The sequence below is a fragment of the Scaptodrosophila lebanonensis genome, unplaced genomic scaffold, assembly GCF_003285725.1.
Source record: "Scaptodrosophila lebanonensis strain 11010-0011.00,11010-0021.00 unplaced genomic scaffold, SlebRS2 tig00001415-arrow-pilon, whole genome shotgun sequence".
Taxonomy (NCBI): domain Eukaryota; kingdom Metazoa; phylum Arthropoda; class Insecta; order Diptera; family Drosophilidae; genus Scaptodrosophila; species Scaptodrosophila lebanonensis.
The window spans coordinates 4665016-4689632 of record NW_022060742.1 but is presented as its reverse complement, the minus strand read 5'-3'; the positions used below and the strand labels follow the sequence as shown (position 1 = coordinate 4689632).

Here is a 24617-nt window from a genome sequence, read left to right as displayed (position 1 = left end):
GAAAAATGTGGGGCGTTAAAAAACCATTTCTGGAATGTGTAGCCGCACCAAATTAAAAGGGACCGCAACTAACAGAGGACGCATCGAAGCAAAAATGGCCTTAAAGATTGATAAAGGGGTATAAAAATGCAATTAGGTCAACTGCAATGTTTTAACGCAGAAGCTTTAAGTCTAATGGAGAGATAGTGCTTGAATCAGAAACAAGACAGACGACCATAGCTTAATATACCGTCCAGTGTTTAAATGTTATATATAGCTTGCTGATTGTTTTGATTACATGGAGAGTGTGTTCGGCCTTCTGATTTTAAATTTGATGTACCCTATCCTTTATGCGTGTTAGATATGAATGTACAAGAATAAACATTTCAAACCGATTTTAAAAGTTTTGAGGCTCTAAAAAATATACATTGTGTAAAAATAATTGATATAAATCATTTACGTATTTTCTTCACAGTGTTTTGTCCGAATTTAAAAGCAATCGTCAAAGTACAAAGATACAAACTCAAATACATGCAATGATGTGTAGGGCAATACATTTAATCAATACCTTTAGTTATTGTCCTACACTTCACCTGTGCAGAGGCTAAGTATTCAACATTTTAGTATGCAGTGAATTAAGTTATGACTGAGATGGGAAAATGTGAGCTAAGTGCCTAACAGAGAGATGCTAATCCTTAAAAGAAATCAAAATATTTATGCATTAACTTTGCGGGTTGTGCAAAGTTTGCTTCAACGCATAGCCAACAGCCAACATCGGCACAAACTTATAACACCCCTTTTCTATGTTGTTGCAAAGTTCTATAGGCAAGTAGCAAGTCAAAGACAAGGCGACCTTCAGGCTAACGGCGCGGCGGCTCGTGGTGGGGGCATGCAGGGGGAGCTTTGCGTTGTTGGTAGGTGGCGTACAAAACGCTTTCGCCAGCAAATGAAAAATTCAAAACCCACTCATCAGAGGCAGCAGCGGCGGCGGTGGCATCAGCACCAACACCAGCATCAGCACCAACACCAGCAACAACAACAGTCATGATGACTTTGTTGCCTGAAAAGACGCGCTGCACTTAATGCAAAAGGGGAGCCCCACAATGTTGAACACATACACGTACATACAGGCACAAGTGCGGCTACTTAAGTGTATGTGTGTGCGGTCTTGTTTGCTTGGTCGGTCCGTCGGTCGCGCCCAGCCATGCGCACATCCGCCGGCTCGTGGTTCGTTGCCACTGACGCCACATCTTGTTGCATCTTTTAGGCGCTCGCGGGAAATTCGCTTTTCATTCTATGCTGCTTTTTTTTTTTTTTGTTTTTTTGTGTTTGCCAGGCTACATGTGACAAAAAACTATAACGCGGGCTGGCTTTAGTGGGCCAGCATTTTCTCCATTTCATGTTTTCAGCATGTCGTGCACGCTTTTCGCTGGAAATTATTTTTCCTAAAAAATTAGCAACCTCAACGCTTTCGCACAGAAATTGGGTTAAAGTCAGCATCCGAGCGCGCTCGCTTGGCCAACTGTCATTGCCAAACAGAGGGGGCACAGTGACCTTATTCCTAACTCCTACTCGCAGGTATTACTTTTCCAATTCAAGAGCGCTAAGTATCTATGTGGAAAATCTAAAAAATTACTTAATTAATTATCTGTTGGCTGTTCTAGATAGATACGATTGGTTTCGATAGCCACAGTCTATTTGATCTACTTAGTTTATGTTTTCATTATATATGTAGTATTATTAACAAATTTTGTGCTTGTGAAACTGAAAATCTTAATGTAATTAAAGGTTCTGAAATATTATGCTTAGCTTGCATGTGATCTTATAAGGTTTTAAGGTTTTTTAGAATTTCAGATTTAAATTTTTTTTCTGCGGGAAAGTTCGATTTTTTAACAATTGATAAGTTTTATTTTAAAGTTGTTTTTCCCATTATATTTAATGCAAGTAACTGCATTTCTATAGTAAAGGGAAACAAAGGTTTTGTCATGTAAAAGTCCCACCTCTACATATAAGAGGGACTACAAAGAAAACACCCGGAGAAATAAGGTAATGTTTATTCATAGATATGCTGAATAAAATGTTCAATTTTGATCTGAAGTTTAATAATTAACATCGTCCATGAACCTTTAGTATCTAATGTTTTCAAAACATTTAAAACAAAGCCTTTTTGTGCTTTAAAGCGCTGAGGTACTGCGATCTCATGTGACCTCTTACTAAACTACGGTAAACAAAACATTACTCGAGCTATTTTAAATGAATAAATAAATGAGTAATAAGCGGAAAATAACAAAGGAAAAACTTTAAGCAAATAACCATATCAAGTAAACTGTTTAAATTAAAAATAACTAGTTTGTATATTTGGATCACTGTTCGTTGGAGTGCTTGTGGAGGTTGGCTTGCGGGCGTCGGCGCAAGTGACAGTTGTTGTTTTTGTGCACCCCTGTGTATGTGTGTGTGTGTGTGTGTGTGTAGGCCATGCGCCCCACATTCAAATTAATGTGCACGGCTGCGGCGGCAGCTCAATGTCAGGCTAGCAGGCAGGCAGGCAGGCAGGCAGGCAGGGGGGAGGCACACATTCATTCGGCGCACTCACTCGCGCATTCGTTCATTCATTCATTCATTTATTCATTCAGCTGACATGTCATTAGAATTAGCGCACAGTTGACTTACCCAAGGACAATGATGATCAAAACGATCCACACAATTATCGCAAAGACTGCAATGCGATGCGCGTGGCGGTCGAAATATTTTGCAGGTGAAACAATATTTCAATTTGACCGTCTGTCCCTTGACGAGCACCTCCTTGGTGCGGGGCGGGGGTCGATATGTGGGGCTGTTGAGTGAGTTTGGCACTTCTGCGCTCATTAAGAGTGCCAGGAAACGGAAGTGCACGTGGCAGCGGAAATGCAGCATCAGCAGCAGCAGCGTTGTTGACATGCAAGTAGAAGAGTAGAAGAACAAATTTTTAAAAAAATTTCCACATTTTAAATACATATTTTACACAGAGCAGTCAACAGTTAGCAGTAACAGCAGCAACGGCAGTCACAATAACAACAACAACAACTACAACTCATTAGTGTGCACAAACGCAACGTTGGCTTTGATGATTTTTATACTAACATTCAGACAAACATATTTATACTACATACATACATACATATCTGTGTATATATGTATGTGTGTATGTTGGTGTGTGGGCTTTATTTCGCTTTCTATGTCATGCCCATGCTCATTACTTTTTACAAGCGCGGGCACACACATACACCCTCACCCTTCTAAGCCCACACACTCGCACGTACACACACTGTGCATAACTTTAATGAAGTGAAAACAAATATATGGTTGGGTGTATTAAGTATAACGACCTTGCTCATATTTGTTTTAGCCGTGCCCCTCTATGCACACATGCTTGTACTTACACACCTACTACTTGTACATACATACATATATGCAATCGTATTGCAGACAGAACATTTTACCTACCAATTTGCTTTTCTATATAGGCAGCCTCGTCATTGGAGGCACGCGGTATAACGCCAGGATCTGTGAATGTTGTACGCAGCAAGGAACTCATTGTAAAGAAATATAAAACGGCCCCCACAATGGGTATCACTGGATTAATGGTTGTGGCCAAATATGGGCAGCTGCAAAGAGAGTGCATAGAATAAGAACACAATTAATATATAAATCTTATTAGGTAAAATTAAAGATCCAAAAATATTCATAAATTCCCATTTGCTTTGCTAATAAAAAACTCTCGGCAACAACCTCGTCTATGTTGGGCGGCCAATGGCGTTTCACCGGTATACACTAAGTTTTAAAATTGAGCGATTTTTTTTATGTGTAACCATATAATAAAAATAAATATAAATAAATAAAATAAATAAATAAATAAAGAATAAATAATAATATAATAAACGTGTCTTTCGTGTTTTATATTTTCTAAGCAGTAAATTTTAGTCTTCTTCCAGGAGAATATGAATTCCAAATTAATAAATAAATAAATGTTGTAAATATATATTTATCTGTTTGTCCCTTTTGAATTAAGGTATAAATAATAATTATAATATATATAATTGAGCGTTGTTCGTTTTTTATTTAAAATAGAATTTGGGGCAACAACATTTCTGACAGGTTGGGATTTTCATAAGCCGTCTGAAAACTCTGAACTTTGTTTCTGAATTGCTACAAACGCAAATGTAAATTTATTGATCCTGGGTTAGAGCCAATTTTAAACTTCCTTAAACATGTTTAAAAAGTTCTTTATTGTAATTAAGATATGATGCTAAAACTGCTGAAGTGTTTATGGGAGTAGAATACAGCAAAAAAATATTGAAGAGGCTAATATAATCATTATAAATGAACCAAATGTGTGGGAACTTATTGCACATCAATCTATTTCAGCTGTTAAACTTGTTCAAGCTTAGAAACATCATGACAAGCTTTGCATCTGTGAAATGGAATTAAAATATATCTATTTCGTTTATGTTCTCTTCATTTCGAATTTCACACCTGTTCTGCAAAATTCAATCTACAAGAAGGAGAAGTTTATAAAATTGTCAGACTCAGAGCCAAAATATCTTTCCAAATCTCATTAAAGTTATAAAGGCCCGTTGCAGTCTCAATGCATGTTTATGATATGCAGTTATGTCTGCATGTGTATGAGTGTGTGTGTGTGTGGTTTGTTTAAAAAATGCATGCAAATGTCTTTGGCGTTTTGGCAATGCCCCAAAAGCACCCGCACAAATATGCAACAGGGGAATTGTGGGATGCAGTGAACGGAAACTGTAGCATGGAGCATGTGTATCCCAGCGGGAGAATTCTAAGCGGCTGTTGCTGCTGCTCCCTGCTTCACGATGATTATAATCGTGATGATAAGGACGATGATGGTGTTGTTGCTGATGATGTGGTGCTGTTGGCGCTGCTCTGAAGCATGGAACAGCATTGTTGTTTTGTGCCCAATGCGTGCAAACGATTTGTGAATAACAGGCCACAGCTCTGGGCAGCTCTTGGGTGCAGTGCGGCATACACAAAGGACTATAACATAATGAGAATTATGTGTGACGAGCCCCAGTGCTTAGAGAGCTATGCATGGCCGAAAGCTCAGTTGCATCAGCTTAATTTTTTCAGCATCTATTCCATTTCATCATCTACGTATACTGTACATAGATATAAGTATTTTTTTGGCATTCAAATGTGTGACAGAACAGCTAAACGAAAAACATTTTAGTACATTTGTCATGACACACACCCACACGCTATACACACATACAAATATATGTCAACAGACCAATTGTTTGTTCCTAAATCGCTGGCAATGGCGTATACATAATCAAAATAAGAAGAAGAAGAATGGAAAACTATCATGCGCTGCATTGTATGCTATACCTTTTCGTTTCTCTAGCATTTTTGTATAAATAGTATTTTGAACGCGTTGAGCGAAATACAATTTGTGGCTGCCTGTGAGCGAGCAAGAGAATAGGTTGCATATCTTAAAAAAGAAAGCCATGCAAGCCCTCAAAGGCATAGAAGATATAGTAATCCCCAAAGTTGCACTGCCTTTCTGCCTGTCTGTCTGTCTGTCTGTCTGCCTTCCCACTTCCTTGTTCCTCTCTATGCACGCTAATATAAAGCAAGCAATGAAAATGAAATCGTGGCAATCCTGGCAGAATGGCGCCACACTTTCGCTGCCAGCATCGCTGTTGCGGCGCTCCCTTTTCAGCAGCGCATAAATTTTGGGTTGCAAGTTCTAGTGCAGCTGCAGCTGCAGAGCGGCTACAACAACAAAAATAACTACAGCTCACCAGCTATTTCAATTTCATTTCCTTATATATGAGTGGGTGGGCATGTGGGTGTTCTCCATGCAATTTCTTTGGCGGTGGTGTTGAAATGATTTCGTGCAGAAAATGTTGAGCATAATTTCAGCTTCTAATCGTGCAGCATGCGCACGTATCTAGCTGCATCAGTGTTGGAAAATACAGTATTAGTAGCTAAGCAACGTGTTTTTATTTGTATTTGGGATACGTGACGTATACGTTATTTGTACGATAGCAGCCAACAGCACCAATGCGGTTGTTATGTATACGCCATGTGTAACTAAATGGAATTGAGTTAAACGCTTGCGGCCTTTTCTCATACTCACCCTACAGAAAACCCACACACACACAGAGACACAATGCTAGCTACACTCACACATATGCATTGGCGCACGTGCAGAACCCTCTGATATTTATTTAGTAGCACAAAACCCTGACACATGGTCTATGAGTAACATTATTATTATTATTGCATTACAACGTGGCCATTGGATGTGTAAACCATGAATTTAAATTAGCTGGCAAATTCTATTGAATCGATCTATGGGCGAGTTTTGGGTAAATGGCAAAAGTGTATTCCCAGCTTTTACGTTGAAGCAAAAGACGAATTGTTCCGAAAGCATTAAGAGTTCCTAGTCATGCACGAGTGTAATGGTTTATTTATATTTTGTTAATATTCGCTACCAACAAAATATAAATTTTAAGGAGGTTGTTTATTTTGTCAACTACGTTTTTAAAGAAAAAGCTTTAAGTATACTGTCCACCATCAAAATCAATCGGTTAAGCAGAAACGGTTGTTGATTTGGTGGAAATTTGTATATCCTTCACTGAGATGTTTACGGGTATATGTACTTGGTTTTGTTTTTGGTGTGAAAGTGTGTAACACCCAGAATGAATTTAGTTATGAATTTATGAATCTATTTCACGAGCCGACTTCAAATCACGCTACCCTGTGTTTCAGTCATTATTATTTTCACTGTTATAGAGCTTTGACAAAAAAAAAAAAAAAAAAAAAAATGAAAGAAATGACAATGCAGATTCTGTAAAGTGTTCACTCATAATGAAAAAAGCTTCAATGTCGTGATACTAGCACAAATAATATTTGTATAACTACCTATTTCATTTCTGCCCTCCCTATTAACGTTTCTGTGCACGTATTTGTGTTCAGTTCGAATTGAAATAATTCGAGTTCATTTAACTTATCACAAAGCTTCATTGAAAAATTGAAAAATCAAATGCAGCAACACAGTTGCCCTAACTTTCGAGCTGCACACTCACTGCCTAACCCTCGTCACTTAATTTAAGCCACAAAAACCGTAGCCCAAAAACGAAATAAAGTTAGCCAAATTGGCAAAACTGCGCACAAGAGGCTTTGGTGAAAATGTCTTCTTTGGCTCAGTCAAGCATAACTTATACGCCACATTGCTCAGCTATAATTACATGCCATTGAATGCGGCCGATGCAGAGAGAGAGAGACAGATCCAGGCAGACCATTAATGTCGTTGTAATTAGAAACAGGCCATAGACAGTGGCAATGGTGACGGCAGTTGTCGGAGCTGACGTCGGTGCGAGCCGTTTCTACAGCCGGCCATGCTTAATTAGCAGAGTATACATTTTCCAAACAATGCAAGCCACAGGCATCGAGTGCAGCAAACGACAGAAAGCGGGTGAAAAGACTGAATGACAAACCAAACGACTGAAACGTATTGTACGTATTCCGCACTGAAAATAATGATATTATTTCTACGTTTTTTTTCATCCTATATTGAATTTCAATTTTCTTAATATGCACGTTTTACAAACTGAACAACACTTTTTAGAAAATCAAACAAACATGATTAAATTATTAAGAAATTTCATTTTAAAATAGAAGCGTAAAGGCAAGAATGAACTCCTACTCTTAAAAGCAGTCCAGTTAAAATAAAAAACTAATTGTTGAAATTAATATATGCATGTTTCTCTTTCATTGTCTGCTTTGTTATCGGCACGCTTCTCATTCGACATGCATGACACCAGGATAATCTTTTTTGTACACAACATTATTTAAATCAACCTCATCTGTCATTTATATGAACGGCTATGAATTATACAATTATTTGAAATTAAATACGGGTCGAGCCTGGCAGAATCAATCATTTTTCTATTGAATTAAATTTGTAACTTTTGACTGTTTTAATTGGTTGTTGAACAATACATAAAATGCTTAATATTAAAGTCTCTTTTCCAAATTTAAGTAGCATAGATTTAAAATAATTGAAAATTTTCTAGGAGCGAACTATTGCTCTTAAAAATGATAATTTGACAAATGACTCTAAATTCGGAAGGCTAAAAAACACGTTAGTTTATGGATTTAAAAAAATTAATGTATTTCAAATATATTTTTTAATTAAAGGCTATATTTAAGATGTTCAATTAAGTCATATAAAGGCATAGCTGAAGGATTATTGCTTTTAGTTTTTTATTTAGAAAGCGTGATACTATAAGTATTTCTAAAAAAAATAGCTTCGATGTTCTCTTTTTTATTTAGTGTACTTACTCGAAGGCAAAGAAGAGCGCACTGGTGCCGGTGATTAGAATGCACGTCAAATAGAAGACGCCCGTATGCGGTGCTGACATTAGCAATCCATCGCAGTAGAATTTATTGCGTCCGGCAAATAGTTCCCATTTGCGTGTGATGCGCTGATTCGGTGCCATGTTACTGCAACAACAGCAGCACAGCAAATTCATTGGGACAGTGACAGGGACAGGAACAGGAATAGGCAGGCACTGGTGGGGATGTGTGAATGTGGATGTGGATGCTGATGGAGAGACGCGTGCTTTGCCTGACTGGGCTGTCAGCCTTGGTCAACGACTAACTGTGACAGTGGCTACGGATGCGTGAATGCGTTACTGCTGCTGCTGCTGTTGCTGTTGCTGATGACGATAATGATGTTATTTGGTGCCTGCTGCTGTGTTGCTGGCAATGTGGTGTCGTGGTTGCCACGTTGCCACGTTGATGAGCTTGATACCAGCCAGCGCCGCCGGCGAAAGTTGACGAGAAATTTTCGTATGTGTTCCGCCTTTCTTGACAGTTTAGTGTGGCAATGTCAGCGTGTTCATGTGTAGCTGTTGATGGGCTGTTGCTGCCACTCCTTGCTGGTACTTGTTGTGTGTGTGTGTTGTTATTGTTGTTCAGTTTCTTGGCAGAAGTTGTGTTTGTATTGCCTTGTTTCTAGCTATTTCATGCATAAAATTCAGAAGCGCTTCAATTATGCCTCGTTTTCGTTGCTTTCGTTGTTGCTATAGTAATTGTTGTTGCCTGCTCTAATTTGAACTTTTGCCTAGTTTGTAGCAGCCACCAACTTAAGAGTAATTTGGTTTTTATTCGTTTGCTTATTTATTTTTGGCTAAGTTAATTGTTTTTTGCTTGATTTTTATTGTTGGTGTTTGTTGTTGTTTAAGTTTCAGTCGTTGCTTGTAAAAAGTATATATGCTTAATATAAATGAATGTATGCTTTTTTTTTATATCGGTTTCTGTTTATATTGCTGTTGTTATCGTCGTTGTTGCACACCCAATAAACGTGCGCGCTCTTTCAATAGCAATTTCGTCCACTTTGTTGTGTCCACCGAGATGCTGAGAAGAGGATGTGGAAGCAACATCGGCGGCATCAGCCACATTGCGTTTTAATTTCCGCTTTTTATTACAAAAATATTCGTTATTCCTGCGCTGCTCGTCCCTCCTGCTCGTCTTCATTCAACATTAATTAAGTTGTGCCGCTGCCATTTATTTGCATTGCTTGCCTTTGCCTCTTACAATATTCTTTTCTGCTACGTGCTGTTCTCTGCTTTGTTCGGGCGCGCTTTTCATTCGCTTTATGGCAATTATTAACTTGGTTTTGTTTAACACATTTCCAACAATGACGTTTGGCCAGATTTCCTGTAGCTGCTCTTGTTTTTACTCTCCCTCGCCCTTTATGATTCAATTATCTGCGTCGAAAAGTAGTTAAAAATTGGCGTTCACGCTATTACTATCGTCCTTTAGTGACTGCAATGAGAAGATAGTAGAAGAAATGAAAATATAATTATTAAGTTATTTTGATTAAGAAGTTTTGCGCAAGTGCCAAAAAGAATTTGCGAAAAGTAAAGGAAAGGAGAAAACTTACACTGAGCAGACAACGCGCATTATAAAATTACATGGTCTGACGGACCGAGTCAAGCTAACCGTAAGACGGACTAAGCGACGAGCAACCGGACGTGAAGTTAGTGGAAAAAGATTTTTAGCAGAATTTGGATTTACAAATGCAAAAGCTACACATTTTTTAACACTTATATGTACGTGTGATTTTTACATAAAATGTGCTCATCATTTCAAATTATATTTATTGAGCTATTAAGGATTTAATTGTCTTTATGCCAATCATAGACTCTTCATGTTTACGTGCTGTATCAAGCGTTACTCATACGCCCTGTGTTCGATATATTCGTTGAAATGATTAGTATAAAGTGTGTGTTCATTGAACGTAAGCTATTAATAAAATAAGTGTGAACATTTTAAAAGCATTGTGAATATGAGGTTTAATAATAGACATGAGAGACTGACTTATGCTAATGAAGTGAAATCTTTCTGCAGAGCTTTGCGCAGGCTTCAACGATTAGGATTTTCTGAAAGGATTAGATAATCATAAAACACCACTTGCTTATTAATCCTCGCGCGAAAGTGCTTGATGTTAGGCTTTTTCATATTTGTAAACTTGTATTGTTATGGTGCCAATGTGAATGCACGTATAAAATGCTTATATTAAACAACGAGGAAAAAATATTAAACGTATGCTATTAATAAAAGAAGTGTAAAAATTGTAAAAGCATTATTGATATGAGGTTTAATGTAAAGTGAGAGAACGGTTTATGCTCATGAACTGAAATCTTTCTCCATGTTGTACAAAGTGTGGGTTTCAAATAATAAATAATTAATTTTATTTTAATTGTTCATAAAACCCCCTTTGCTAAAAGTCATAGTAAGTATTGTTAAGTACTGTTACTATACAAATTAATTATTAAAAAAATTCAACAACAAAAATGTGGTCGTGCGTTTTCAAATATGAAGTTATACTGGCTCTTGTGAGTACAAAGTCCCAAGTCAATAAATATTGGGTGCTTCGATAGTCTTTAAATAGCATAAATGAAAACCGTATTTACAATATGTAGGGAAGCTAACATAAGATAGAATAACAGCAATATATTCTTCGAACACTTCATTACGCCTATTTCATCATCAATATACTTGCAACTTGATTCTGACAGTCTCTAATCCTATATTATTTATTATTTAATATATTTTATTCTTTTGTATATTTATAAGTAATCTTTTTTTCTTTTCTTCCTATTATTATTATTTAATAATTTTATTGTTCTTCTTTTTGCAAAGTTAGCAGTTCTTTGTTAACCATAAATAAATGAATAAATAAATTTGAGCAAAACTTATGAAAACAGAATGCCGGAAAAAATTATGTCTATAGCTCGACTAAATCCTATCCTAGCCCTAACGCTTTCTTATTCTACGTACTACAATAATTATTATTGTACTAGGGCATAATTAGTGGTCTAGATATGACAATAATGATTGTTTACACAAGTGCAAAGACTGAATAACAACAGATAAAAGTTTTAAAAATTAATTATAAGTATGTATATATGTATACAGCATAACAGTGAAGATTTATGTTTAAGTGGAACTTCCTAATAGTTAGCAATGTTTTTCCGCACTTTTATCTTTACATAAACATGCCTACACAACCGCTCATAAATTTGCATAAACAAACTCTGAACCACAGGCACAACCTCTCATATGTGCATATATGCAGATATTCGTGCTTACATCCCAGCATACAGCGCCTGTATAGTATAATGCGCGACTAATTCGTAGCGTTGCCATTTCGGAGCATGCCGTTAACTCATTTGGCGCTAATAAAGTTAAGTATACGCACTGTTGTGCCAGCCAGCCTGCAGTACACTAAAATGTAACTGTTATCTTAAGTAAACAGACGCGACGCTTGGCGGGCATGCAATAAACTAGCCGCTAAACAAGCACATACGCAGACACACACACAAACAAATACATATACACAGTGGCTGTTATTGTTGGATATGCGAGAAATCTCCTGTACGGCCTGACTTGTATTGCTAATTTACGTTAATTGCGCCAAGTGTTGCCTATTAAGGGGGCAAGCAGTTGCATTGCTTTGAAACACACATGTGTTTGTTTGGCCAAAGACTTGGCGCTTTATGACGCAATGTTTATGTAAATGTGGCAACTCTAGTGGAAGGCAACGCGCCATGAGCTCTAATACATTTACAATAATAATTTGCATAAATATGCAATGACAATAGAAATAAAACGATAAATGAACGCAGTCGTAGACAATGACGACAAGTGAGTTGAACGAACAATTAACGTTACAACAATAGCAAAAGCAACAACAACAACAACAGCAACAAAAAACCAGCTGTTGACATACGCCGATGTGAAGCGAGAAGTGCCAATTAAAGGCAGGCGATGAATAAATCAGGGTTGAAAAAACAGATACATATATGCATTAAAAAATGCACAGTATTTGCGGTTTACTCTTCGAATCGGAACTTCCAGTTAACGCAATCGGATAATGGTAAATGCAATCAAATTCCCAAGAATTACATTTAATTAAGGAAACCACCAAATCAATCATAAGTGCCAATTGATATGAAGGATTTTTTTTTTTAAAGTTGGACAGTGGAAACATTTTTGAAACTGTCATTTCATCAGTTTTATTTATGGTAGATTCTAAGTTTTTAACTCTCATATATTGTAAAAGCATGTTAAAAATTAAATCAATTCTCGTTATACAGGAATATAAGGTCGTCGACTGATTTGTTTAGTTCGATTTGAATGAAGTGAATGAAAATTTAAATAAGCTATATGTGCATTCATCTGACAACACTAATATTACAATATTGAGAGAACAATATTCACTTCTTCTCCCATTAGCCCAGAAATCATTGTAGTCAACATTCTTTATTGTGCTTTCGGATTTGTTGCTTGTTTACGTGCAAATCGCAACAGTAATGATTAGTTATAATATTTTTTGTATAAATATATCGAATGCTTCATTAAAATATCATAAAGCTCCTATGTCAATACTATATCATAATTTGAAATGAATTTTAACTGAACAAAAATTTTCTTCCCTGTACATTAAAATTACTGAAGTATTCAAACAAAAATGGTTAAAATATGTTTAATATACAGGGTGCGCCATCTTTTATGTCGGTATGTAAACATTGAAAACATTGAAAATAAACAACCGATTTTCAAGTATGAGATATTTTTATACCCTGTACCCAAAGGGTACAAGGGTATATTAGTTTTGTGCGAGTGCACATGGAACACACAGAAGGAGGCTTGGTAGACCCCACAAAGTATATATATTCTTGATCAGCATGACAAGCCGAGTCGATATAGCCATGTCCGTCTGTCCGTCTGTCCGTCTGTCTGTCCGTCTGTCTGTCCGTCTGTCTGTCCGTCTGTCTGTCCGTCTGTCTGTCTGTATGAACGCAAGGATCTCCGAAAGTATAAGAGCTAGAATAACCAAACTTGGTATACAGATTCTCCTGAGACCGAGAAAGGACGAGTTTGTTAATTTTTTCTGATCCGCCCCCCCACTCCCCCCCTATTACTGATTTTCTATAACTCCCGTAATTCTTGGAATTTTGAACTAAAATTTGGTAGTCACATTAGGTTAGTAATTATATATCCGTATACCAAGTTTCATTATGATAGAATGATCGGAAAGAAAGTTATAGCCATATAACCAGGCCCAATGCACACATACATACATATGTACAAGTACACAAACACGCATAAGGCACGATTCTGATGTAAATGTATCTATGCATGCATGGAATATTTTATATTTAATTTAGTTAATTAATTTAATTAATTTAGTTAATTAATTAAATTAAATTAATTAATGAAATAAATTAAATTAAATAATTTAATAAAATTAATTTAATTAATTTTTTGTGGGGTGGTACAGGGTATTTAAGAGTTGAGCCTGCTCGACTTTAGCATTCCTTTCTTGTTTTTTATTTAATTTGGTTCTGTACAATTTCTTGAACTGAGGTTTTCAACACTGGTTATTCAATATTTACATACCGACATAAAAGATGGCGCACCCTGTATACATATTTTCAGTTTTGGTATTGAAAATTTAATTTTAATTAACATTAAGTAAGATTCTATTACTTTATTGAATTGGTATCTACTATTTGGAAAATATTAATTATGTGTTATCTATCGGCAAGAATGGCTTATATGTATGTTACTTAATAAATCGTGTGGATTTTTAATTTGTTATTGCTACTGAAGTGCCTTAAATTTTATGTAACCGTATTTGGTCAAATTATTTGTGATGGTTGGCTAATTAAATTTTTAGTATCTGTTTAGTATCTGTTTAGTTTGCCATCCCTGGCATAAAGTGCGCATCATTCTATTTATGGTGCAGTCTGTTCGATAAACTCATAAATTGCACAAAATGACGCAACAGCAACAATAATAAAAACAGCAACAACAACCAACCCAGTAGCCGACTGATGCCATCTAAAACTGTGTGTGTGTGTAAAACAATAACAATAAAACAGCAGCAGCAGTAATAGCAGCAGCAGCGACAGCGACAGCGACAACAACAACAACAACCACAACAACTAAAGCTATAGCATATCAACGAGCTTTGAAGTGCGCTTGGCATGTGCCGCGTGCCACTCAAAAGCAAATATGTAAATAAATGGCCACTTATGGCAATTCAATAGAGCGCCATTCTGGGCGGGGTTGTGTGCGTGTAATTGTGTGTGTGTGTGGGTCACACATGCAAGCAATTGCCCCTAGACGCAGACTATGCCAATTTAATGTTTATTAATATAATAAAACAAAAGACAACAGCGTGAACAGCCAGCAACCAACTGCTCCCTCTCCCTACATAGCTATAGTACTAGAACAGAAACGTACAGAGCACATGTTGGCATTATTAAATTACGCTGCACACAAACAGGCGCACACATTAGTGGCAAACACACACACACACACACACCATATACTATATAGTATTCACACGCTCACATTGAAACGAGTGCCAGCCGACACTTGGCATTGTAATTGCAGCTGTGGTTTCGCATATTTTGTAATACATCAAATACTTGAACACCAGTGCACTACACGCACACACACGCGCACACACATGCACAGAGAGAGTCGCCAACTCTCGTCTACAATCTTACACTCACTCGTTACTCATACGCATGCATGGCGAGTACACTTAACATTCAGACGAGCGGCACTCAGTCGCTTGCATGGCCCGCCAGCCTCGATGTGCTCCTCCGATCCTTGCCACGATGGTTCCACTACTCGCTTGCTGCTCTCATTCATTTACGCAACACGCCCAATTCGCATTTCTACGCCCACTCATTCAACAAAAACAAACATCTCTATATATCTGCATGTGTGTACAGAACACTGGCCTGTTTGGCCTGCGTATGAATATTGCGCGTGTGTGTGTGTGTGTGTGTGTGTGTGTGTGTGTGTGTGTGTGTGTGTGTGTGTGTGTGTGTGTGTGTGTGTGTGTGTGTGAGGCACAGAATATGTACATATGTGGCCTAAGTTGTTGTCGATGGGCTAGTGTTTCGTTTTCGCTTCAATGAGAACAATTAAATGCACTACTCTGTCAGCGCGTAATATATATGAAACTTAAGGATTGAGTGGTTTTCCGTCAAAAATACTTAGTTATATTACCCGTATAAGGAGTGACTCGATTCTGAAACGGTGTATTTTATTGTTTGGGGAAAAATATACAGTATCTCTACTTAATACTATTCGCATTATACTTAGATTTTATTATAACAGATAAATGTTGCTGACTTAATACACAATTGCATAGAAAGAGAGCTGTGATATTTTCCTTAATGCGCGTTACAAACTTTATAACAAATGTTGTAATACCCTCTGTTAAGTATAATATGGGTTTAAAAAGGAGTAGAAACAAATGCAAACATATTTTCAACATTGCTGTTTCTGCTCACACAAACATTTCCTCAACATCCGACATGGCGTCCATTTCCGTTATTGCAGTACAACGGTAGTGCACACACACTTTCATTCTTACGTATAAATGACGCTCATACATATTAAAGCTGTTGGTTGTTGTTGTTGCTGAAACAGTAGTAATCGTTGTCGCCGTCTTAGTTGCCACAGACGTCAACATTAGATGCAGACGTCATCGCAAGTAATGCTAGTTTTACGTTTGCAAACACCCTTAAGAACAAGGGATGCAGGCTATTGAGGGTTCAGCGACCACCAAGGTGTCGTCCCTACTTGGAGAATAGAAACTTACCCAAGAATCTGAGCATCCTTGGTGCCACTACAATTTAAAAAGGCTCGAGAAGAAAATGCAATCTATTTTAGGCTTGGCGCGCGGTAGCTAATATTTAAATAAATAATATTTCAAAAAATTAAGTAATGAAGTATTTTATTTATCTTTAAATCTATTTCAAGCAATTGATTTAGTTTTGATAATTTAAGTAAGTAATTTCAAAACAGGTGTGCACTTAAAAGGCCTCATGGAAACGAACTATTTATGATGATACGCGATCTTTCTGATTTCATGGTCCAACTTATTTTTCGAAACTAAGCAGTAGTTAAATACAAAATCTAAAATATTATATCCATACCCAAATCAACAGGCATACTCATTTATGTTTATGTACATTTACAAATGCAAATGATTACAGTACGGTATTTAATCAATGCAGCATGAAAAGCTGCTGGAATTGCTCGGGCAGAGATTTCATTTATGGCTATAGGTTTTTATTACAGTTGAGTGAACATGATGTGGTCACATGAGCACTAGCAGGATGTAATTGTCAAATCTATCATTTATTACACACATTCGCTCCCAACTAGAATACGAATAAACCTTTTTGGATGCAGAGAGCATATTGTGTGTATTTTAATATCAGGGATATGATAAACTACCTGTTATTAGTATTTTTGCAAACTTACCTTCTGGATGGATTATAATATAAAACTGAAGAGAATTGTCACGCAGTGGCGGAAATTATGTTAAATTCCAGTTTGTGTAAAGAAAACGTTCGACTTATTCAACAATTAGTTACATGTTACCTGAACCCTTCTGCTTTCTAGTTTATATTCCTATCCTCCCCATTTTTTATATGCTTTCTCTCTGTCCCGCTTTGAGTTTTACTCAAATCTATTGAAATCTAAACAGTGCAGTAATTTGCTGTTAGAAAATGGCACACAAAAGACTTAACAATTAGATGTGAAGCCGTGTCCTTCCCAATTACCAACTGTCAGTCGCCACTGGGATGTCTGAAGGGTATGGGTGTGGACATGGACGCTATTCCTCTACCATAATATTAACAAACATTCGCATACATATACATACATCTACAGACCATTCTCATCTTCGTCATAGTGATTCGTTTCACAAATTGCGAGTTTTATACGTTGTTTGTGTCGCGCTGATTTGTTCGCTTGTGCTCGAATGTATGTCAGTATTTATGTGTGTATGTGTGCGTGTCTATAGGAATGTGTGTATGTGTTTACATGTTTGTGTGCCTGTGCTCTGATATCTGTTGTTAATCTTTACGCTTTGTTTTGCTTTAATTTCTAAATTCCTGTCCATTTGCTGCAGACCAACTTTGCTTTTCGTTCTTCGCATAAACATTCCTATATACTACATACATATTCATTGTATGCCTGGTATGTGTGTATATATTTACATAGTATGTATGTATGTATGTATTCATTCTGCCGATGAAGTTACTCCGAACTTGTTATGAATTTTTCCACTGTGTGTTCATTGAGGCGCATTAAATTAATTGCTGTTTGCTTCCTCTGATTTGCTTCGCTTGCAAATTGGTAAAACTTTTTATCACTTCACGGCCTCACAGTAAAATGTCGTTTCTTATGCTATATCCAATTTTTTTTTCCAAGAGGCATAGTAATTGGAATTAAATAAAAAATAAAAAACTTCTATAATGAACGCATTAAGATCGACAATTTTCACAAATTTTTATTTAAAAGCAAAAGCTTGATTATAACACATTGAAAAGGAGCTAAAAAAGAAATAACTAACTAGCTTTATGTTTGAACATGAGGATAAGAAAATTTTACGCTGCTAATAAATAGAGACACTGAAGCTATTATCGCAGTCTGCACGACTAAGATACTAACCTATTAGCAATACTTTATTTATTTAGCTTATAAATTACTTCAGGAGTAAAAATTTGTATTTATTTCCCAAAGATGATAAGTTGGTAACATATAACGCTTATATCAACTTAAACTCCTTTAAATTAATAATAAATTTCATGCGGTAATATAGGCTGCTTATGCTCGAAGAAAAGTTGCACATAGAAAAACATATTTTACTTTGCATTAACGACTTAGACTAAGAATATAAATTGTTCTTTATTTCACAACAACCAAGCCAAATACTTGTATATATTCAAATTTTCGGTGCCCCGTGCAGTGCTTGACTGCATTGCACTAAAAATTTGAACATATATTATAGTACAAACTAATCTGAGGTGTTGTCAGCATTGCCTTAGCGCGCCTTGACAGTCCGAAATATTCTGGTAATTTATTTGTGGTTTAGTTGAGGGCGACACAACTGCGACCAAAAGACAATGTCAACCAAATGCAAGCAAATGCGGCAACAATAAATTTATCAAATTTCATGCATCCTTGACATATGAATATTGCATAGAAAGAGGCAAGAAAATGCTATGGCACAGTTCGCCAAAAAGTTTCTGCCGTGAGCGAACTGCCTCTGAAAGTGCAAGTGTATTTGTGTGTGTGTGAAATGGAGGCGTGACTTGGGCAATGCGCATATTTCCGACAAGCTAAGCAAAACTTTTGGGTTCGCTTATCTGCGCACACGACCGCCTTAATGGCACACAATCAATAAAACGTTATGTTACGTGATAAAAAACATATTTTTTAATCTAACACACAAGCGAAAGGAAAGGCCCAAAAATATATTATTATACATGACATAGACGTACACGCACATACCCCTACATATTGCTATAGATTAGATGGGCATATGATGATATATAACGCCCACATCTATTATGTGCAAATGTTTATTCAGCAGTTGCCTGTTTGCTTATCTGTGGCCCAGTTAGGGTCTCCCTCTGCATTCATCCTCATAGACAATTTGCAAACGAGTGAGCATATATTTTATATTATTGCTTTTATTTATCTTCGATTGCCCATCATTTCCTTTTTGTCTGTGAAAACTTTCGCATTTATGCTTCAATGCCTGAATTTAATGTTTTTCTGCGGCCATTTCGGAATTATGTTTCAATTAAATTGCAATCAGAAATCAATGAATTTTCAATGCAGCAACCATGTGTTTTCTATTGATTTACACACACAAGCACACGTGCAAATGCACACACACACACACTCACACACACATGCATTACACACGTAAAGTGGCAACGTATAAGGCCAAATTGTGGCATAATCAAAAACTTTGTTTTACATACAATGGCAGTGCCCCAAAAAGTATGCTATGGCCAAAATTGCAAAAATCAAAATTGCAACGGTATGTAATGGCGCTCGTTGAAGTGAGTGCCTTTGTTCACCAGCCGATGTGTTAGTGTGGTCGTGTGTGTGTGTGTGTGAGTGTGTGTGTGTATTTGTGAGAGTTTGTGTGACACAAATTGAGCACGACACGAAAAACTGACAAACATTTCAATAAAGTTCCACAGCAACATTGAAGTCGACGTCCGCAGCGGCAGAGGTTTGGCAGCGACGTCACAAGATTGCCAAACGCAGATTGTTTAGAAATTTAGTTTTATGAGCCACGAACGCGCTCGTCGTTACTGCTATAGCAACATACTGCTGCACCATGGATCAGGTTATATCTTGCTTAGCAATTTGTTGTGTGCAAAGCAATTTAAAAAGTACTATTGAACTGAATAATTGAATAAAGTTCAACACTTTCTAGTAAAAGGAAAACTTTTCTTCGATGTTCATCTCTCGATATTTTGTGTTCGTCCCAACACACCACACAAATATAATAAGAAAGAAATTCCAACAACAGTTTCCAAGTCTTTGTATAGTTAGAAAAGTTGCTGAGTACCCCCACAGCCATTACTTTTGCAAAACAAATTTGAATGTACCCGTATTGTTAAACTATTAATCTTATTGGCTTTTCTAGTGCTTTCCTTGTTTTAGGTTAAGACTTCTTAAAACAATTAGTGTCAAGAAATTTATTAAATTTCAATGATATGAACTTTTGTAAATAGATTTTGAAACTAAATTTGCGTTATATGAATTGTATAAATAACAAATAAGTCAAATGAGTCTTTATTCTTAGATTGCAGTTTTGGTTTAGTTAAACAAATCTATGTAAAGATTTGTTCCATAGTACACTGAGGCGACTGACACAAACATGTGTCGTTGTTGTTCTTGCTGCTGTTGTTGCTGCTTCTGAACCACCAGCTGGGACAAGGAAGCGCTGCAATGGCAGCAGTATCAGCATTATGACTAAGCGCTATTTGTCATATGTTTGTAGTACTCGTGTCCTTTCAATGTAGCTCATACACACACACACACACACACACAGACAGACTTCAATTCACAATGTGCTGGCCGAAGCATTTTTGACTGGGTGTGTGTGAGTTTGTGTGCATTGGACAGCAGCGTCTTTTGTTCGGCAACTTGTTGTTGACAGCATTTGGTGCTTTTGTTATTCGTTGGCGCAGCATGCGCTTTTGCAACAACTGCACACAAAAGCGCATTTGCACACACACACACACACACACTTTTAAATGTATGTGTGAGTGTGCGAAAGTGAAAGTCGTTGCCGCACTTTAGGTGAACAATTCGTTCGCTCTAACTACTTGCTTACTCCTGCAGCTTAACTTTGGATTATCAGGTAAATGAGCGAGAGCGCACAAAAGTATGCTACGACGATTAATCACTAATGACAGGCCTCAAAGCTATATTTCACGTTAATATAAGGAACGCGCCGAAATTTGCTAAGCTAATGGGCAGAGCTTAAAATAAACGAGCGAACTAAGCCAATTGCCAATTGCCTTTCATTCGTCGACCATTAGGTTTATTAAAGCCTGGAATGGAATGGCAAAATCGTTGGGGTCAGTCAACATTAAATCCACATCGCAGATCAACCTGCGGAGGCGTATGGTGCGGTAATTTATGTGACCAACAACGCCAAATGCAGCTAATTTGACTAAACGATGCGGCTATTCATTCGGCAAGGGCCTCGGTCAGACATATCCATGGGTTGCACACATTAAGGCGGATTTGAATTGTGAGGGGCATCAAGTGAAAGCCACTCACGTTTAACCAATTTTGACACGCGCACACATATACACACACACACAAACAATCAGCAGTAACTGTGGCAGCAGCAGATGCGGCATAAGCAAACACAATAACACGCAAAAAAATTGCTTAAATGTGCGCATCAAACGGCGGACAGACAAACACGCAAACACAAAAAAGGGCAAACGCTTTGAGGAGAGCAGCATCAGGCTACGTTTTTTATTGTGTGTGCAAATTGTTGTTGTTGTTATTACAGTTGTTGCGGGCTCGCCTTTTGCTGCTGTTGCTGTTGTTGTGTAAGTTGGCGCAATAAAATTGTAAAACAAAGTAGCAACACTCAAAAATCTATTGTTGCCCTACTCACCGGGCAATATGCGCGCCACAAAGTAGGCAAAGAAATAAAGGAAAAGAGTGGAGCTAACTTTTCATCATGTCGGTTTTTTGTTTGCTATGTGCCTGTCTATATGTATGTGCTCGTCAAAGGCAAACAGGCTGGAAAATAAAAGAAAACGACAAAGATGTATAAAACAGACAAAAAAACCAACTAACAAAGCTATGCTTGATGGGCTCCGACGAAAGAATACTCTGTGGAAGAAAGTTTTAGCTGCTAAAAAAGTATTCATTAAAATGGGAAGGGATCCTTTGAAACTATAAAATTATAGTGTACAACATATTACTATGTGGATGTTATTTTATGTACTCCATTATTTATATAAAACAGTTATAATAACACAAAATAACTTTAAACTTTACTAAAACACAAATCGAACAGACTTGTTGCCGATTAACGGATCTATTCATATATTATATCAAATACTTTCACATAAGCACGTTACTCAGAGCAAAATACATATATGAGCAGAAAATAAATAGCAGAGTATTCTTGATGTTTCTGCAAGAGTTCTCTGCGTACCTTTAAAGCCATTGTTGTTATTGCAACTACAAGTATATTAAGGAGTCGGAATCTAAAAAATTTCTTGAAGGAATTGCTCACATTGCGAAAAGTCAAATGTCATTTAAAGCAAAGCTTCAATATGTAACTATTTTATTTAGAGAATTACTTTAGTCAACATATCAGTTTATGTCGTTTTTACACATTGCTACTAAAACATCTATAAAATGGCTTTTACGAGTCCCAGACAAAGGGTTGCCTCATAAACGCGATCAATCCGTGGCAGGGCATCCGCAATATACACCGTTATGGGAAACAGCAAGACCCATTTGGGGCTATGTCGCGGTCGCTTTTAATCAAGTGGATATGGATCGATTGTCCAAAGTAGGTCCCAACCGTTTATGTGCCGAGTGGGTGTTGAAAAATGGAGGAGGTGTCCGCTTTGTGGACAATCCCTCAAGACTGTTAAAGGACTACAATTCTTTGCCACCGGAGACGAGCAGTGTACGAGTTAAAGTTGTGGACGCCACTAATGCATCGATCATGAAAATTGGCCTGGAACACTTTAAGGGTTGTAAACACATTGACACGGTAATCTTACACCAATGCAAGCATCTTGAAAACGATGGCCTGGGCGGCCTAACTCATCTCATCTCATCGCTAACGCACTTGCAAGTGTCTGGCTGCTACAATATAACCGACAAAGGTCTCGCTGTCATTGGAGCATTACAGAACTTGAAGCAATTGATTATCTTCGATATGTTGTATGTGAAGGACATGGACGAGGTGGCTAATTATCTTAGAGAGCACTTGCCGAATTGTGTGATAAATGCAACAAAATTTGTAATGTAATCTAAGCGTTGAAAATTGTTTCTACAAATTTTGTGTATACAATAAATATAAAATATCCAAATTAAACTAATTAAGTCTAAAAATGTTTAAATACAAATACAATACACAAATAAATATTTTATAAGGGAGAGTTGAAAATGCCGTAATATTGTTTGTATACCTTATGTTAGGGTATACCTTTTAAGACAAAGCGTTTTTGTTGTCGTTGTTTTTGTGCGGGTTGTCAAACGTGGCGCGCATGACAAGCACGGGTAAGTGGGAATCGTGGGGTTAAAGGCAAGCTACCACTTCGTTAAACTCATGAAAATCACTTAACAGCAGGCAGACACATGAGCGTAAAAAGTGAAAGGCAAGGAATATTGAAGAGGTGGTTGGGTAGTTGTCGTCGTCGCTGTCGTTGTCTTGCCAGCCATTTTTCCATTGACTGATGTTCATGAGAAAGTCGCTCCATGGCGTCCCGGTAAAGGTGCGCGCCGTAGCACAGCTTAAAGAGCAAATTGATTTAACGCGCGCAAGCGGAAACAGCTGTAGGTGCAAAGGCATTTGAAGGCATTGGAGGACTGAGGAACTTTCGGTTGCAAGTCTGTCGCAAATTTAAACGCTTCGCTGACTATGGAAAGAGCTACGGCAAGTGGGTAGTGAAGTGGGTGTCACGAAATGAAAAGCAATGAAATGAAATTAATGCAAAACCGCGCACATTTATAGCACAGAGCTCCAAATGGGAAAACAGAAGGGGTAAAGAAAAAACGAACCTGAGGGAGCATAAAGCAAATACAGCGCAAAACAACTGCATACTTATAGACACTAGTGGTGGACAAAGAGTCGGAGCAGACGAATCGCTGGCATGGAAAATGCAATTTATTATGTAAACTAAAAGCAGATGAAAAAGGGCGCAGAGAAGAGCACGACTGACGGACAGGCAGACAGCCAACAGATACACTGATAGAGGGCAAGACAGAGGAGGAACAAACAGGGCGACAACCAAACAGACAGCAAACAAAATGCATTATTATAGAAACAGCAGCAGTGGAAACAACAACAAGTACACCGAAAAAAAGGAAAAATACTTTGAATGTCCGTGGCATGCAGTCTATTTCATATTCATTTAATTCAAATGTACAAGTCTTTAAGGATCACGTTCATTTGCCAGTGCTTCTTTAAGATTCGCAACAAAACGAACTACTTGAAGATCAGTAAAATATCGTATAGGTCGAGATTAAAATAGACGATAAAGGAATAATGTTTGTTGAAATGTAAGCAAGTGCTTAAACAGTGAGGACGATTATGCTCAAAAAGGATGTGAAAACCTAGATAGATCCACAGATCCTTTGCTTCTCATATTTGTACACCCTTTGTATACACTGCAAATTGTAATTGTATATTGTTTTTGGTGTGTAGGCTTGTAAGCAGGTTACATCCTTATATGATCCTATCCGTCAATTACCTGCGATGCAGTCCGTTAAAAGGTGTTTCTTCTTTTGGCAAAGAACAAGTTTAAATAATTGATCATATTTCATTTTATTTAACCTTTATATCTGCATAATTTTCGATATGGCGATTATTTTTCCCAATGTACAACAACGAAGAGTTGTCGCATGCTTCAAGCTAGATAATTCAATTTTTATTTAATTTTGCACAACAAATACAATAAATTCTGCTTGACTTGTCTATGCATGTTGTTATGCGCGCCATC

At 37.2% G+C, this 24617-nt stretch overlaps 2 protein-coding genes across 5 annotated transcripts in view; one reads left to right on the top strand and one right to left on the bottom strand.

Moving 5' to 3' along the window:
* Positions 1-24617, bottom strand: part of LOC115632936 (palmitoyltransferase app) — a 92840-nt gene that overhangs the window by 11912 nt on the left and 56311 nt on the right. For all 4 annotated transcript variants that reach the window (XM_030530231.1, XM_030530232.1, XM_030530229.1 and 1 more), the window contains 3 exons: positions 8332-9819; positions 3463-3623; positions 2650-2834 (listed from right to left, as the gene is read on the bottom strand). In XM_030530231.1, coding sequence (XP_030386091.1) covers positions 2650-2834; positions 3463-3623; positions 8332-8522 — 537 coding nt within the window. In that variant the 5' untranslated portion in view covers positions 8523-9819. The remainder of the gene's footprint in view (positions 1-2649; positions 2835-3462; positions 3624-8331; positions 9820-24617) is intronic.
* On the top strand, positions 22262-22990 carry LOC115632692 (ATP synthase subunit s, mitochondrial-like). Its single transcript, XM_030529929.1, has one exon. The coding sequence runs from the start codon at positions 22262-22264 to the stop codon at positions 22922-22924; it is 663 nt and encodes a 220-aa protein (XP_030385789.1). The 3' UTR covers positions 22925-22990.